This window comes from Leptodactylus fuscus, chromosome 2 (genome assembly GCF_031893055.1).
Source record: "Leptodactylus fuscus isolate aLepFus1 chromosome 2, aLepFus1.hap2, whole genome shotgun sequence".
Classification (NCBI taxonomy): domain Eukaryota; kingdom Metazoa; phylum Chordata; class Amphibia; order Anura; family Leptodactylidae; genus Leptodactylus; species Leptodactylus fuscus.
This window is the reverse complement of record NC_134266.1, coordinates 44,835,057-44,852,766: the sequence shown is the minus strand read 5'-3', so window position 1 is coordinate 44,852,766 and position 17,710 is coordinate 44,835,057. Positions and strand designations below refer to the sequence as shown.

Here is a 17,710-nt window from a genome sequence, read left to right as displayed (position 1 = left end):
ACATAGTAAATAGCGGATCAACAATGAACAGATGACCTATATACCACTATGGATAATGTGCTTATGCAATGTAACCCCTAAACATCACATGCTCCATTAGATTACAGTCTACACAGAGAAGACAAAGAGAGCAAACCTGTAAGAAATGGGCAAGAACCATATTCATGTACATGTCTTCTTCTTCCCTGCCGCTGCCCATGAAACATAAGTGTTCTCCTCCAGCCACCGAGCCGGACTCAATGGATTGCTTCTGTGCTTCAAGAAGAGACTTCACCGACAGCGCAAACTCTCCGGGATTCTGTAACATCTACAGAACATATCAGAGGTCACAACATGGCTACATAGACTGCAATAGTAACAGCAACTGGTAATCTGTGTTTTCTGCATACCAAGTCAGAGTCCAAGTGAAACGCTGTAGAGAGATGTCCAGAATTGTACTGCTCTGCAGGCCGGCAGTCTACCACAAAGAACCGCACCCCATCCTAAAGGAGCAAGAGAACAAGTGATGAAGAAGGGTCCAGTAGGACCTGCGATACATTCACCTGTAACTCCTTATTATTTAGGTTTTACCATCTACCGTACTGTTAGGGCTCTTTCACACGGGCAAAATGGTCAGGATTTTGATGCGGAATCCGCATCAAAATCCTGCCGCCTCCCATTGAAATCAATGGGAGCTCGTCATTTCCTTTTTCCACGAATGGTTTGTTCCCACTCGCGGAAAAAAAGAAGCGAGCTGCCCTTTCTTTAGGTGGATTCCGCGGCTGATTCAGCCGCGGCGTCTGCCACGCAACACCACCCTGCGGACTAGGCTCATTCATTTGGGCCTAATCTGGAGCAGAAAGACGCAATGGGATGCCAGTGTATTGTACCGGCATCCCGTTGCGGCAGCCACGACGGAATGTGTATGTGTGGAATCTTGTGTGAACTAGCCCTTACATGCATTTAAAATACATTCCTAAACATCTTTCACACTGACACTCAGGCTCTTATTTTACAATGCATTGGTGTCAGACTTGATGATGGGTGTCAGAGATGCGGTTTGGAGCTGCTGATCTCATTCACATGCTATGGGATTGCTCCCAGCTAAATGTGTATTGAACTTAGGCCTTAGGAAGGTGTTCTCGATGCACTTACCAATGGACCCTAAGCTATGCCTGCTGGGATATACTAACAATGTGATACCGGACACACGGTAAATTGGCCAGTGGCTGACTTATATGTTGCATATGAATGGACTGTGCTTCAATGGATCCAACTCTCTCACCTATAAAGTAAGATTTTATAAAGTGAACGTGCTAGTAATGGAAAGGCAGTCTTCCAAAAGAGAAGAGCCTATGCCAGATTTTAAAAGCTGTGGGCACCCTGGCTCAGTACAACAGAATGTTTAGTGTTCAGTAGACTGCTTCCTCTATATTGTGCGAGTAGTTCTATACAGGTGCAGACTCCCTGGACTTCTTGTCATTCTCCTATGTGCCATAGCGGTCATGTATTAATGTATCTCTATTGGAAGCCCCTATGCCAGATGCCACTTCCGTGCCCTGCACGACAGATATATTTATATGAATCACCTTCTAACAGTTAGTACAGAGTGAGGGTTGGGGTAGAGAGAGTTTGTGTTACAGTTTTTTTTGCAACACATATGAAAGTGTGCCTTCAATTCTAAACCAATGTTTGATAAATTAATAATACAGGAGAATATAAGAAACTTTGTAATACAATTTATTAAAGAAATCTGTTTTCTTCTCCCTTTGTCAGGCAGAGTTAATGGTTTTTACATATTAGTCTATGGAGAGGGGAGGAGGCAGTATTCTCAGTTCTCCAGAGCATTGTGTAGTTGACTACACCAAAATGGTGCTCAGACATGCACAGTACCGCTCTGAACGGAGCAGAACTGCGCATGCACGAGATTTGAACTGCAAGAGCGCGATCTGGGCGGCAGAATATCCAGGGAGCAGGCGGAGCACACGCAGTGGAGGGGGATGAAAGATGTCAAGTGGTGGTGGTGGGGTGCTCGGAGGCCCTGGGAAACGCCCAGGGTGCTATGTAGGGTTCATCTGCATACGCTATTATAGCGATTTATGAAGAAACAGTGGTGTCAATTGAATATGTAAAGGCAGTAGTAGAATAGCGTTTTTAAAGGCTATTCAGACATGTGTTTAGGTAAAATTGAATTTTCTCAATGATAGACTCCCTTTAATTTAAGACTCATTCACATGACTGTAGTTTTTATCTGCAATTGCAGAATGAAAGTATGGACCAATTCATTCCTATGGGCCCATACACACGACGGCAATTTTTGCAGCCAGGTGTTTTTTTTCTCTGCTGTATTTAAGGACTGCAAATTTTTAACTAGGTCCTATTTTTGGCTGCATCTGCGGAACATACAAAAGTAGGTAATCATACACGTGTTCTTGCAGATCAGTGATTGCGGATGGCATATGGACATGTTTTGTGTGTCAGTAAAAACCACTACAGTAGTGTGCAGGAGGCCTTACTGAGCAAGACTGGTCCAAGTAGTATCAGACAGTAAAGACAGTGGGTGACCCAGTAAGCACCACAATTGCACAATTGGGGGATTGCTGTTGCAAGTAGTTGCTGCTTTTTTTTTTTTTTGAATAAAAAAAAACTTTTTTAGCCCTTATTTTTTAAAATGTATCCCAATGCGAATCCCTTTGTCTCATGAGAAATATTCTTTAAATACACACCTCCCATTTACAGATATCAGGAGCTTCACCAGTTCATGCACTGGGGACTAGTACAAGCTAATCGTACACAAGGCGAGGAGCTTTGTACTTTGTCCCTCTCGCTCGCCACTAGTACACAATGAAGTAACAACTTGCAATCTAGTGTAGATCAATACAGTTATAAACAAGGATGGCCCTAAACGGAGAGCGAAACTGCCCACTGCACCGGAGGAACAGAGGACAAGCTGTCTCAAGCTGGAATCTTAAAGAGAGGCCTGTTACCAAAGACAGGCCTCTCCTTACAACATTCTGCTGAAGACTGCCAGGATCACTTTAACTTTCTTCTGCTTGTGGCCTACACCGCAGACGTACGCTCCAGTTACCGGATCAATAGCACTTACTCACCTCTTGCTGATTCGCTTGAAGTATTTCTGATACAGAAATCGCCAAGCAAAGAGCCTGACTGAGATCGGAGTCGTCTTTAAGAGCGATCAGGCTGCTGCCAAACAGACTCTGGTTGTCCTACAATATTAAGATACACGAGCAGGTAAAAGACAAGTATTTCACAGACTGAAGCTTAATAATTATTTCACAGTCCATGTCATTTACCTTACGGAAGGATGCCGGAGTCTTGATATAGTAATGATGAGCTAAACTGAACAGATCTTCTATGTCCGCAACCTCTAGGTTTGTAGGTGGGCTTTCCAGGAACTCTAAAATAAAAGTCACAAAAGGCATTTTCGTTGCGATTCTATTCACATGTATGGTTATGCATTTCTGCTTTGATCTATTGAGGATTATGATTGTGGTGATAGTAGTTAGTTCGAGCCCATAGACCACCCACCACCAATACTACATATCTCTATTACAGCCTACTAAACCAGCTATTGAAGCCGAAATATTCTGCTTGACAAATTCAATGTCAACTTCCTCCGTGTGACCCATGGTGAAATGTTCACACGGCAGAAAACGAAGCGGAATTCCTCTTTATTTTCGCCCGCAGTTGGATGCTGATGCAGTTCATTGGCATTTCGTCGTGGCTTCCCGCTGCTGACTAGGCCCAGATGAAAGAGTCTCGAGCTACGGACTCCGTGGCCGAATCAGACGCAGAGTCTACGGCAAGATCGAACACGACGCTTCTTTTTTCTGTGTCCAGCAGTGATCTATGCCTCCCGATGAAAACAACGGGAAGCAGATTCTGGGCAGAATCTGTGCTGGACTCGGGGGTGAAATCCACAGCAAATTCTGCTGTGAGCACAAAGGAAAGGTTCATATCTGCGTCATAGACTCCATCACTCAGTCTGCCAAAAATAGTCAGAAAAAAATAAAAATGAAAAAAAAAACCTTCATTGAAGACTTTTTCTCTCTGCTGCTTTAAGCTTCAAAAGACCATAGAGCCCTGCGGTAGTTCCCCTGGGCAGCAAAAAGGTCGGGGGGCATGGCTACACATGGAAAGACTAAAGATCATAAATAGAGATGAGCGAGTACTGTTCGGATCAGCCGATCCGAACAGCACGCTCCATAGAAATGAATGGATGCACCTGGTACTTCCGCTTTGACGGCGGCCGGCTGCTTAATCCCCCGCGTGTCGGCTACGTCCATTCATTTCTATGCGAGCGTGCTGTTCGGATCGGCTGATCCAAACAGTACTCACTCATCTCTAATCATAAACCAATGCTACAGCCCCTTCATTCTTTGGATCAGTAAAGATCCCAGAGAATAAATTCCACCACCCCCATACGTGCCATCACATTACATAGGAATACCTATTTAACCCCGTAACATTTAATATACCCTTTACATTTGTTGCAATTCAGGATTATAAACCCTAAATCCACAAAATAAAGAAATCCTCCATAGCAAGCTCACAATCTTACTTATAAGTTCTTCTTTAGACTTCATTTCTTCTGCCAAAACAATCTCTCTGAAAATACAGATAAAAGCCATTAGTGTAGGATCAATAGCGATAGCGCGCTGTGGCAGTGCGGCTCACACCTCCCCCATGTACTCACTTTACATTGACAAGCATGATCAGCATCAAGAAGTACATGAAGAATGGATCTGCCTGCTGTAAATAACCATCCCAAATGGCCTGGGTGACTTCTACCGAGCAGTGATATGCAAAGAGGCTTCCAAACTGAAAAACCACAAAACGTACAGGCCATTAGCCACGGATCAAGGTGTATGAGGAGTCGATGCTCATTCCTGAGCAGGGTACAGTCACTATCCTATATATAGGTTGCACCATAAGCTATGGCGACAATAGGAAACAAGACCCCTTTACATTAATACCGTCATCAGACACATATACTGTATACTGTGGTGCAATTCAACACAATGTTGGTAGGTTTTCTTAAAGCACACTAACTACATGCATTAATCAATAGTAACACTACTCCTGGACATCACATGACTTGTATCCTGCATTTTTTGCCTTTAATCTTTAATTCCCCCTCACCTGTTGTGAGGAGACTTGTGATACCTTGTATACAGTGCATACAGACAGTAGAGGAGAATCTGCTTCCTAACTCACTCAAAATGATTTTGTTTATCTATCACCATCATATTCCACATCACTTTACAAATCAGAGGGTACATGAAAAGACTATATCCGGCATTACAGTGTAACTCCCATTGTATGGTATAGTCATTATTTTGTGAGGGCCCTGGTCGCAAGAGTTTACAATCACTACAGAGAAGTACTATGAATAAAGCAATTGGGGCGAAACGGAAACTTCCTATTTATCGTCAGCAGCCCCTGTCTGTGCCTCTCCTTCTCCACCACTCGGATCCTGTTCACTCTTTCCCTGCAGGGTATAATGTAAAGCTGTAATTCGACCAAGTAAGGGTGAGTGCAGATTAGGGACTATTAGCCAAGTAGGTGGTAACACCACACAACAAACAGCATACGCTGTATCGGAAGAAACCACTTGGCACATAGTGTTTATGCAAATTAGGGTCTAACAGGAATTTTATCTATTAAATAGTTGAATGGATTTGGAAAACAAAATACCAAAATGCTCGGGGTGATAACACCGATCAGATTGTGTATGACTTTGGGCTTTTCAGACCTGGAGATGGATCTTTAAATACATGTGTAAAAACAAAAACTTACCCAATTAAGTGCATAAAGATCTGGAGTGATTTTCTTTGTGTCTAGGAAAGAACACAGTTCTGGTTCGTGATACTGGAGGAGAAGTCGGAATAGGTGGAATGGTTTTCCTTTTTTGTAACAATCCCTAAATCAGAAAGTAATATATAACTATAAGATTATTTCGTTACTGCAGTAGGACAAACGTCACAGGTAATATACATTCATCTTCTACAAACACACCATCCTAGTATATAGTATAAAAGGTCCATGATATACTGATATAGAATAATTGTTTTATTACTTGACACCATTCCATTGTTTCCTAGGCCCTGCGTCAAAATTATACCGTATCTAAAAACGGATCTACATACCTTGGAATATATTTATTCATGATTGCATAGAAGCAATTATAGAGGTCACTCCGTGACATGTTCAGGTCCACCAGCGGTTTCAGTAGGTACAGCCAGCTGAAGTTCTCATGATACTTGACATTGCGAGATTTACAATAAAAAGTAACTACAGATTCCATGTCCTGAAGAATGATAGGTTTCCTCTCTTCGGGTACTGTGAGCTGCTCTGGAATAGTAAAATGGTAATGAATGAAGTTTAACAACCATTTCCTCTACACTGTCTACCAATAAGTATTTGAACACCTGTGGTCCGAGCGGCAATTACAGCCTCAACCCTCCGGGGCTTTCCACAAGTCCTTGTATGACGGCTCGTGGTATTTTACTCCATTAGGCTTGGAGAAGACAGGTAAGTTCTTTCACCGATTTTGGACGGCCCCTTAATTCAGCGATCCAACTCGATAGCGTTCAAGTCTGGGCTCTGGGTGGGTAGGCCAGTCCATTCGGATAACCTGATTGACACTGTACCAAGCCATGATAGACCTGGCTACATGACAGCTGGCATTGTCATCCTGGAAGTAACATTGGTCCGTCCCATAGAACCGCCATAATCTAGGAAGAACACCGTTATCTAAGATAAGTGCAATAGGCGTTGGCGTAGAGTTTACCATGTACTGGGACCAAGGATCCAAGTCCATACCAGGAGAAACACCCCCAGACCATAACGCCACCTCTGCAGAACTTTACTGGGTGTCCAAATACTTATTGATAGACAGTGTAGTACAGAAAAAAGAAACAAAAATTAAAGTGTAACTAAAGTTTTATATTTTTGGGCAGTATTTATGTCATTAATACATTTGGTAATATACTTTATTGACACATTTTGGCTGTGAAATCCTGCATTTTTTCTCCCTTTGCCATGCTCTTCTATTGAGATTTGTTCTCTGCTTCTGACTGTATACGATGTAGAGGGCTGTGTAAAATGAAGAGAAAATAAGTGTACGGAAGGGTCCTTTGAATGGCTATATCTTGGGGATTATATAATTGAAAACATATGAAAGAGTAAATTGAGAATTCATTCTACCTGTATGATTTCCACAGATATCACTGGTTGAAAACACAGTCGGAATTGGGATATGTATACCTCTAGCTGCATATACTGTATATAGCCCAATCCTGACTGTGATATCTCTGGAAATCTTACAGGTAGAACTACATCCTTAGTGTCATATGAAAGATGAGAATCTCCTCTTTCATATGACACCAAAAGTTTCTACACAGCCCCTTACTCTATACACACGGAGTAACAGGAGCCAGTTCTCACTAGAGACAGTAAGAAGCAAGGGAAAGAGTGAAAAAATGCAAGATTTCACAGAAAGGAGACAAAAGTCTATTATAAAATGTACTAATGACACAAATACTGCCAGAGAATCAAAAGTTGTCTGAAACTATAATTATGCTTTAAAAGAACATCTTAGTTGACAATTCAAGTCTAAAAATCTCTCTATGACCTTTAACCCTGTCAGGAGCAAAGTCCTTATCTCGCATCTGTCACCTCATCCAGCCAATTTTTTTTTTTCCTTCACCCAAACACAGGTCTTACCTATAAGATTTTGACAATCCTGATGGATGACAGACTGTTCTGGAAGATCTAAAGACCCGTCCCATGCTGCCAAGCTGTCGCCTTTTCCTGCAACATTTAACGCGATCTGAAATAAAGAAGAAATAAAACTATGAACGTTCTCTTTCTGACACAGTTTGGGGCAGATTCAGGAACATCAGCATTTTCAATGTCAGTCTTCATATCCCTAACATCAGCAGAGGGTGCAGTTTAAGATTCATCATAAACCAAGTGACCCTCTATTGGGCATAGTGCCTGCACAGAAACCTATGTATTTAAGGAACCATTTACAGCCATCTACCAGCCCATAAAATACCTTCTGCTAGGAAAGTGGAAATAAGGGGGTGCAAAAGTGATTAAAAAAAAAAAAGCAATGATTTGCACACATTTGCTACAAAGGAATGTGATTGGACCTCAGGAGTGACGCATAAACGCGAGCATCACGACACCGTGTGACCCACAGTCTGTCCTCCACATTAGGCCTCATCGGTTCCTTGGTGTCATTCAGAAGGCTGGAATAGGCCTGAAGAGGACAAGATCCAGCACTGGGGCACAGGGGAAGTCAACAACACAGTTTTTTTTTATATTTGCTCACTCCCATCTGTTAATTATATTCTGGGGTCTGAAGAAACTCCAAAATATAATAATAGCAGCTCCGGTTTGGACATGTTCGATCCAAACCAAACCGCCACGCAGACTTCACAAGATGCTATTGGGCCCCGGCCTGCAACCTATTTCTTGCTTATTATAAGCAGACCTGTGGACTTGGCTTTTTAACCCCTTCCCGCCGATGGCACTTTTTGACTTCCTGACCAAGCTCGATTTTTCAAAACTGACATGTCACATTATGTGGCAATAACTTTGGAATGCTTTAACTTACCAAAGTGACTTTAAGATTGTTTTTTTCGTAACACATTGTACTTCATGTTAGTAGTAAATTTTGGTTGATATGTTTCGTGTTTAATTATGAAAAAATAGGAAATTTGGTGGAAATTTTGAAAAATATGCATTTTATAAAGTTTGAAATGATGTGCATTGCATACAGATAGTCAGACGGCCAAAATTATATCATAAATCTCATGTCCCAGATTTCTGCTTTATGTCGGCATCAAACTTTAGTCACCCTTTTATTTTTTACGGACATTATAAGGTTTACAAGTGAAACAACAATATTCAAAATTTTCAAGAAATTTCCAAAACCCATTTTTTAAGGGACTAACCCAGTTATGAAGGGGTTTTGAAAAGACTCTTGTATTAAAGCCCCCCATAAATCACCCCATTTTCAAAACTGCACCCCTTAGATAAGCCAAAACAACATATACCTAGTAATTTAACCCTATAAGTGCTTAACAGGAATTAATACAAAATGGAGGTGAAATTTTCAAATTTGATTTTATTTTACTAATATTTTCGTTTAGCCCTAGAATTTGCACATTCACAAGGGGTTAAAGGACAAAACGCATCCCACAATTTGTTAGGCAAGTTCTCCCGACTACCATAGTACCCCACTTGTGAGTGTAAACTAATATATGAACGCACAGCGAGACGCAGGAGGGAAGGCGCGCCAAGGAGCTTTTAGAGGGCAGATCTGGCTGTGAGCAGTTTCAGGAACCAAATCGCATTTACAAAGCCCTTGAGGAGTCAAAACAGTGGAAACCTCTAGAAAGTGACTCCATTTTGAAAACTGCACCCCTAAAAGAATTTATCAAGTGATGTAGTGAGCATTACTATAGTAGCTGTGCGGAGTAAATTGGGTACACCAAATCCCATTCTATTTTCCCACTAGCGCCTATGACATGGATGGGGAAGAGGGGCATTCTGGGGGATCAGCACTGGTGTCTTCTCTCTCATAAGTTCTAAATATGGGGGGTCCCCTGAAAACGCTCGCACAGCTTACACATTTCCTTCTAGTCGCAGCCACTTATGTCCTAATGATTTGGCGACTTTTGGGGATTTTGTCTTCACATTGTACAAGCTAGATTTTTATTTTCTGGCAATGTGGCCATATGAGGGCTTGGTGTTTGCGGTATTAGATGTACTTCTCAATGCCACCATTTTGGGGCCTGTAACTTATTGACTACATTTTATTAACTCTTTCTGGGTGGGATGTAAAAGGAAACATCAATTCTGCATTGCTTTTTAGCATTTATTTTTTTCCCGTGCAGCGTACAGCATAAGTAACATGTTACCTTTATTCTGCGGGTCGGTACGGTTACGGCGATACCTCATTTATATGATTTTTTAATGCGTTGCTATTTATGCAGAATAAAATTCAATTTAGGGAAAAAAAATCTATTATTTTTGCATCGCCATCTTCTGAAAGGCATAACGTTTTTATTTTTCGCTAGACAGAGCTGGTTGAGGGCTTATTTTTTGCGGGAAGACCTCTTCTTTTTATTGGTACCATTTTGGTTTTCATCTGACCATTTGATTACTTTTTATTGAACATTTTGTAAGGGAAAGGTGGTGAATAATCATTATTTTGTGCGGTTTTCTATGTTTTTTTTTTTTTACGCCATTCGGGTTAAATAATGTTTTAATTTTATTGTTCAGGTTATTACGGACGCGGCAATACCAAATATGTAATGTTTTTTCTATTTTTCTTTATTTTACATAAAACATTTTATATGGGGAAAAAGAGATTTTTGGGTCTTTATTTATTTCTATTTTATTTTAAACTTATTTAAACTTTTTTATTTTTACTTTTTTCCAACTTTTTTTTTCTGTCCCCATGGGGGATTGAAGCAGTGATTGGCTGATCACCGCTTCACTACATGTACCCTGCAATACACGTTACATGTGTATTGCAGAGTATAGGAAGTGTCAGCCTGTGTGGACGCACAGGCTGACAGCTTCCTTTACGGCAGGATCAACCAGGTACGAGGACGGGGACGGCATGGGGCAGACCCGGGGTCACTGATCAGACCCCGGGCTGCCCCCTACGAACACCGGCACCCCCCGAAACCGGTGCCGATCGGCACCATTTTGTAACGAAACCCTGGAGTGCCGGCAGTCATGTTGACCACCGGCATATCAGGGGTTAACACCCGCGATCGGACCCGGTTCCGACCGCGGGTGTTACGGGGCATTGTCAGCCGTGTATTACGGCTGACACCCGCTGTGCATGGTGCGCACACAGGTTCTGTGTGCGCACCATGCAGCCGCAGTAATAGTACGGCGGTTTGCGGGAAGCCCTTCCCGGCAGTGCCGTACTATTACGGCGCATGTCGGGAAGGGGTTAAAAAGGGTGTTGCTCATTAAAAGGGGCAAAAATAGTCACTGTTAAACTCATCACTCGTAAATGAGGTAAAATGCCCAATTAATCGCGATTTGATTTGGTCATAAGTTCTCAGCCCTGGAGTAAATTAGATTTTTCTATACAGCACAATGAAAACAAAAAAATATGTTTTCGTAAAATGGAGTCGATTGTCAAAGTATACAAAAGCATACCCTACACAGCGGCATATCCCACAGCCTGCAGTTAGGGATAGACATCAGATAATTCTTCCCACCTATACCACTAATGCAAAGCTCAAAATGTAATGTGATCAGAGCCCAAGCTGAACACTATTGTTTTTGAAATGTAAAATAAAAAAGGTTGTCTGAGAGCTGTAACTCAGATCAGTGAGGGTGCAACATAGTTACATAGTAGATGAGGTTGGATAAAGACATTAGTCCATCAAGTCCAACCTATAACCCTACAATCCCTACAGTGTTGATCCAGGGGAAGGCAAAAAACCCCATGAGGCAACCAGACAACTGGACTCTGTAGAGATTGGCTGCCAGAAACCGTATACAAGGTATATAGCCGGAGCAGTTCTGTTCTTATTGAAGTAAATGGGTACAGAGTCGCAGTTCCTGGCGCCAACCGCTAGTGTGTACATCTCTGTATACTGTATACAGCTTCTGGCTCCATACTCCAGCTCTGCTCCTATTTACTTCAATATGAAGATATCGGTTTCCGGCCGTATACCTTGTATATGGCTTCTGACAGCTGATCGGTGCAGACCCCCCCTTCCTTCCCAAACGGATACTGATGACCGATCCTGTGGTCATCCATTAAACACAAGTCTCAAACAGTCCCTTTAAACTTTAAATGCAACGCTGGACTGAATAGAAGGATATAATGCTCTTACCTTCCATACTTTTGCCCTGAGGTCTGAAGGGACAGGCCGTCCTTGTATAATGTTTCTTACGGTCTCTAAGTCACAACCTCCGGCATCAATAGCCTCAGCGAGATCTGTCTCCCTACAAATGAAGAAAACACAGCATTAGATACCAATCCTATAATGCAAAAAGGGGTCGCAAAATTAAAGGAATAGCTGAAATACTATAGATGATAGGAGCCAGAAGGATCAATGATGTAAGCAACAATAGAAAAGGACTGAAAAAGTCCTACCTGGCTACTAGAGATTGTCCAACGCTAACCATATCTGGTACTAACGCTGGAAAATCTACATGTACAGAGAATTTCCTATGAAAACACATCCAAATGTAAAGCACCATGGAATTAATGGTGCTATATAAATACATAATAATAATAATAATAATAATTTATGGTATATGCACTAAGAAGGTCACAGTAGAGTGAAAGATAGGGATTTGATCCCAGAGACCCCCCAACCACCACTGGCCAATAAGGGTCTACACCTCTCCTGTCATTGCTATCATTCTGTGTACAATGCTGTGATTCACAAGGGGAAGTTCACACAGATTTTTTCGCTGGCAAATTTTTAAGTGGGAATCTGCCTTATAAAACGAATCGCAATTCTCCCATTCATTTCAATGGGAGTCAGAGGCAGATTTTTTTCTTCTAGCTGATTTTTTTCATTAGCAGGGGGATTCTGCTTGTAAAGGTCAGTAAAATGAATGGGAGGCAGAAAAAAAAACTACTTGCAAAAAAAAAAAAAAGCTCCAACAAACCACTATTGGGAGCCATTTTTGAGCCGGACCTTGAGATGGATTCCACCCAAAATATCCGCCTGCAAAAATCTCTGAGTGAACATATCCTAAGCGTCGACCAATGAATACGAAGGCAAATACAATAGGTTTACATGAAAACAGAAGACGCTTTCTAGCAGCAATATCTATCGTCCTTCTGGCGATACGGAGAGAGAAGAAATCAATAGCAGCTTCAGGTTTCATCCTTGAAGTGAACATATGAATTATTGCACTATGGATGTCATCTCCTAATGTAGGGGGAAAGTGCACCGCCAGCAGAAGAGGATGGAGCCAGCGCCGAATTATACCGCGCACGTCAGAGGAAGATAAAGCATCTCGCTTATCCATCAATATCGTAGAACATATATCCCCGCATAGCCTGGGCTCATACTGATCCTGCTGCAAGGATCCAGTATGATCATACACAGAGGGGGTCACGCTGCTTGTAATCCGGTCTATAAACCAGATCACTTCCAAAGAACGCACAAGCTGGAGCACTACCGTTTTTTGCAGGCATTTCCCAATAAGAACGTCATCTGCAGGATTTTATTTGAAGGGTATATATTTGGGGGGGGGGGGGGCACGTAACCTCAGCATTTACTGAATTCATTAATATCCCTATGGCCGCAGTCTGCTAACACCTTTACCTGTTGTAATGGCGGCATAGCTAGAGGCAACTACAATACATGTACAAAACTGACGAAGGAGTGACTGGTGGGGATCTGTTCCTCGGACTTCCAAACATCATCAGGACAAGGAGCAGCATCATTCGGCGGAGCACTAAATCTCCTCCTCTGTGGACATTCATACAGTGGGGCAAAAAAGTATTTAGTCAGTCACCAATAGTGCAAGTTCCACCACTTAAAAAGATGAGAGGCGTCTGTAATTTACATCATAGGTAGACCTCAACTATGAGAGACAAAATGAGAAAACAATCCAGAAAATCACATTGTCTGATTTTGTAAGAATTTTTTTTTCAAATTATGGTGGAAAATAAGTATTTGGTCACCTACAAACAATCAAGATTTCTGGCTCTCACAGACCTGTAACTTCTTCTTTAAGAGTCTCCTCTTTCCTCCACTCATTACCTGTAGTAATGGCACATGTTTAAACTTGTTATCAGTATAAAAAGACACCTGTGCACACCCTCAAACAGCCAGACTCCAAACTCCACTATGGTGAAGACCAAAGAGCTGTCAAAGGACACCAGAAACAAAATTGTAGCCCTGCACCAGGCTGGGAAGACTGAATCTGCAATAGGCAACCAGCTTGGATTGAAGAAATCAACTGTGGGAGCAATAATTAGAAAATGGAAGACATACAAGACCACTGATAATATCCCTCGATCTGGGGCTCCACGCAAAATCTCACCCCGTGGGGTCAAAATGATCACAAGAACGGTGAGCAAAAATCCCAGAACAACGCGGGGGGACCTAGTGAATGAACTGCAGAGAGCTGGGACCAATGTAACAAAGCCTACCATCAGTAACACACTACGCCGCTAGGGACTCAGATCCTGCAGTGCCAGACGTGTCCCACTGCTTAAGCCAGTACATGGCCGGGCCCGTCTGAAGTTTGCTAGAGAGCATTTGGATGATCCAGAAGAGTATTGGGAGAATGTCCTATGGTCTGATGAAACCAAACTGGAACTGTTTGGTAGAAACACAACTTTATGTGTTTGGAGGAAAAAGAATACTGAGTTGCATCCATCAAACACCATACCTACTGTAAAGCATGGAGGTGGAAACATCATGCTTTGGGGCTGTTTCTCTGTAAAGGGGCCAGGACGACTGATCCGGGTACATGAAAGAATGAATGGGGCCATGTATCGTGAGATTTTGAGTGCAAACCTCCTTCCATCAGCAAGGGCATTGAAGATGAAACGTGGCTGGGTCTTTCAACATAACAATGATCCAAAGCACACTGCCAGGGCAACGGAGGAGTGGCTTTGTAAGAAGCATTTCAAGGTCCTGGAGTGGCCTAGTCAGTCTCCAGATCTCAACCCTATAGAAAACCTTTGGAGGGAGTTGAAAGTCCGTGTTGCCAAGCGACAGCCCCAAAACATCACTGCTCTAGAGGAGATCTGCATGGAGGAATGGGCTAACATACCAACAACAGTGTGTGCCAACCTTGTGAAGACTTACAGAAAACATTTGACCTCTGTCATTGCCAACAAAGGAGATATAACAAAGTATTGAGATGACATTTTGTTACTGACCAAATACTTATTTTCCACCAGAATTTGCAAATAAATTCTTACAAAATCAGACAATGTGATTGTCTGGATTTGTTTTCTCATTTTGTCTCTCATAGTTGAGGTCTACCCATGATGTAAATTACAGACGCCTCTCATCTTTTTAAGTGGTGGAACTTGCACTATTGGTGACTGACTAAATACTTTTTTGCCCCACTGTATGTGTCCAATTATGATGTTTCGCCTCATTCACCTGAATGGACTGACTTGTAGTACCAGGCACAGCCACAAATTCATCGATTGTGCTGTTTTGGGTACTAAAGGGGGTTACAATGTCTGCTTATTCGTTCTAGTGATCGGAGGATTTCTTGGGGGTCTAACATCCACCAATCACCATAATTGCCTCCATGCCCATCCTACTCCTACTATATATATATATATATATATATATATATATATATATATATATATATATATATATATATATATATATATTAGAGATGAGCGAACAGTGTTCTATCGAACACATGTTCGATCGGATATCAGGGTGTTCGCCATGTTCGAATCGAATCGAACACCACGTGGTAAAGTGCGCCAAAATTCGATTCCCCTCCCACCTTCCCTGGCGCCTTTTTTGCACCAATAACAGCGCAGGGGAGGTGGGACAGGAACTACGACACTGGGGGCATTGAAAAAAATTGGAAAAAGTCATTGGCTGCCGAAATCAGGTGACCTCCATTTTAGACGAATAGTGGATTTCAAATCCGGGTCATATGAGAATGTGAACTTTGTGACTATGAGACAGGGATAGCTGTACAGGCAGGGATAGCTAGGGATAACCTTTATTTAGGGGGGAATGTTATTAAAAATAACTTTTTGGGGCTCTATCGGGTGTGTAATTATGATTTTTGTGAGATAAACTTTTTCCCATAGGGATGCATTGGCCAGCGCTGATTGGCCGAATTCCGTACTCTGGCCAATCAGCGCTGGCCAATGCACTCTATTAGCTTGATGAAGCAGAGTGTGCACAAGGGTTCAAGCGCACCCTCGGCTCTGATGTAGCAGAGCTGAGGCTGCACAAGGGTTCAAGCGCACCCTCGGCTCTGATGTAGGAGAGCCGAGGGTGCACTTGAACCCTTGTGCACCCTCAGCTCTGCTACATCAGAGCCGAGGGTGCGCTTGAACCCTTGTGCACACTCTGCTTCATCAAGCTAATAGAATGCATTGGCCAGCGCTGATTGGCCAATGTATTCTATTAGCCTGATGAAGTAGAGCTGAATGTGTGTGCTAAGCACACACATTCAGCTCTACTTCATCGGGCTAATAGAATGCATTGGCCAGCGCTGATTGGCCAGAGTACGGAACTCGACCAATCAGCGCTGGCTCTGCTGGAGGAGGCGGAGTCTAAGATCGCTCCACACCAGTCTCCATTCAGGTCCGACCTTAGACTCCGCCTCCTCCGGCAGAGCCAGCGCTGATTGGCCGAAGGCTGGCCAATGCATTCCTATGCGAATGCAGAGACTTAGCAGTGCTGAGTCAGTTTTGCTCAACTACACATCTGATGCACACTCGGCACTGCTACATCAGATGTAGCAATCTGATGTAGCAGAGCCGAGGGTGCACTAGAACCCCTGTGCAAACTCAGTTCACGCTAATAGAATGCATTGGCCAGCGCTGATTGGCCAATGCATTCTATTAGCCCGATGAAGTAGAGCTGAATGTGTGTGTTAAGCACACACATTCAGCACTGCTTCATCACGCCAATACAATGCATTAGCCAGTGCTGATTGGCCAGAGTACGGAATTCGGCCAATCAGCGCTGGCTCTGCTGGAGGAGGCGGAGTCTAAGATCGCTCCACACCAGTCTCCATTCAGGTCCGACCTTAGACTCCGCCTCCTCCAGCAGAGCCAGCGCTGATTGGCCGAATTCCGTACTCTGGCCAATCAGCACTGGCTAATGCATTGTATTGGCGTGATGAAGCAGTGCTGAATGTGTGTGCTTAGCACACACATTCAGCTCTACTTCATCGGGCTAATAGAATGCATTGGCCAATCAGCGCTGGCCAATGCATTCTATTAGCGTGAACTGAGTTTGCACAGGGGTTCTAGTGCACCCTCGGCTCTGCTACATCAGATTGCTACATCTGATGTAGCAGTGCCGAGTGTGCATCAGATGTGTAGTTGAGCAAAACTGACTCAGCACTGCTAAGTCTGCATTCGCATAGGAATGCATTGGCCAGCCTTCGGCCAATCAGCGCTGGCTCTGCCGGAGGAGGCGGAGTCTAAGGTCGGACCTGAATGGAGACTGGTGTGGAGCGATCTTAGACTCCGCCTCCTCCAGCAGAGCCAGCGCTGATTGGCCGAATTCCGTACTCTGGCCAATCAGCACTGGCTAATGCATTGTATTGGCGTGATGAAGCAGTGCTGAATGTGTGTGCTTAGCACACACATTCAGCTCTACTTCATCGGGCTAATAGAATGCATTGGCCAATCAGCGCTGGCCAATGCATTCTATTAGCGTGAACTGAGTTTGCACAGGGGTTCTAGTGCACCCTCGGCTCTGCTACATCAGATTGCTACATCTGATGTAGCAGTGCCGAGTGTGCATCAGATGTGTAGTTGAGCAAAACTGACTCAGCACTGCTAAGTCTGCATTCGCATAGGAATGCATTGGCCAGCCTTCGGCCAATCAGCGCTGGCTCTGCCGGAGGAGGCGGAGTCTAAGGTCGGACCTGAATGGAGACTGGTGTGGAGCGATCTTAGACTCCGCCTCCTCCAGCAGAGCCAGCGCTGATTGGTCGAGTTCCGTACTCTGGCCAATCAGCACTG

General features: G+C 43.3%; 1 protein-coding gene across 2 annotated transcripts in view; it reads right to left on the bottom strand.

Moving 5' to 3' along the window:
- TBC1D23 (TBC1 domain family member 23) overlaps positions 1–17,710 on the bottom strand; it is a 36,800-nt gene that overhangs the window by 7,906 nt on the left and 11,184 nt on the right. For both annotated transcript variants that reach the window (XM_075263666.1, XM_075263667.1), the window contains exons 2-11: positions 11,883–11,994; positions 7,729–7,834; positions 6,150–6,354; positions 5,800–5,923; positions 4,697–4,821; positions 4,562–4,608; positions 3,294–3,397; positions 3,090–3,206; positions 390–482; positions 137–307 (exon numbers count right to left, since the gene is read on the bottom strand). In XM_075263666.1, the coding sequence (XP_075119767.1) occupies positions 137–307; positions 390–482; positions 3,090–3,206; positions 3,294–3,397; positions 4,562–4,608; positions 4,697–4,821; positions 5,800–5,923; positions 6,150–6,354; positions 7,729–7,834; positions 11,883–11,994 (1,204 nt within the window). The remainder of the gene's footprint in view (positions 1–136; positions 308–389; positions 483–3,089; positions 3,207–3,293; positions 3,398–4,561; positions 4,609–4,696; positions 4,822–5,799; positions 5,924–6,149; positions 6,355–7,728; positions 7,835–11,882; positions 11,995–17,710) is intronic.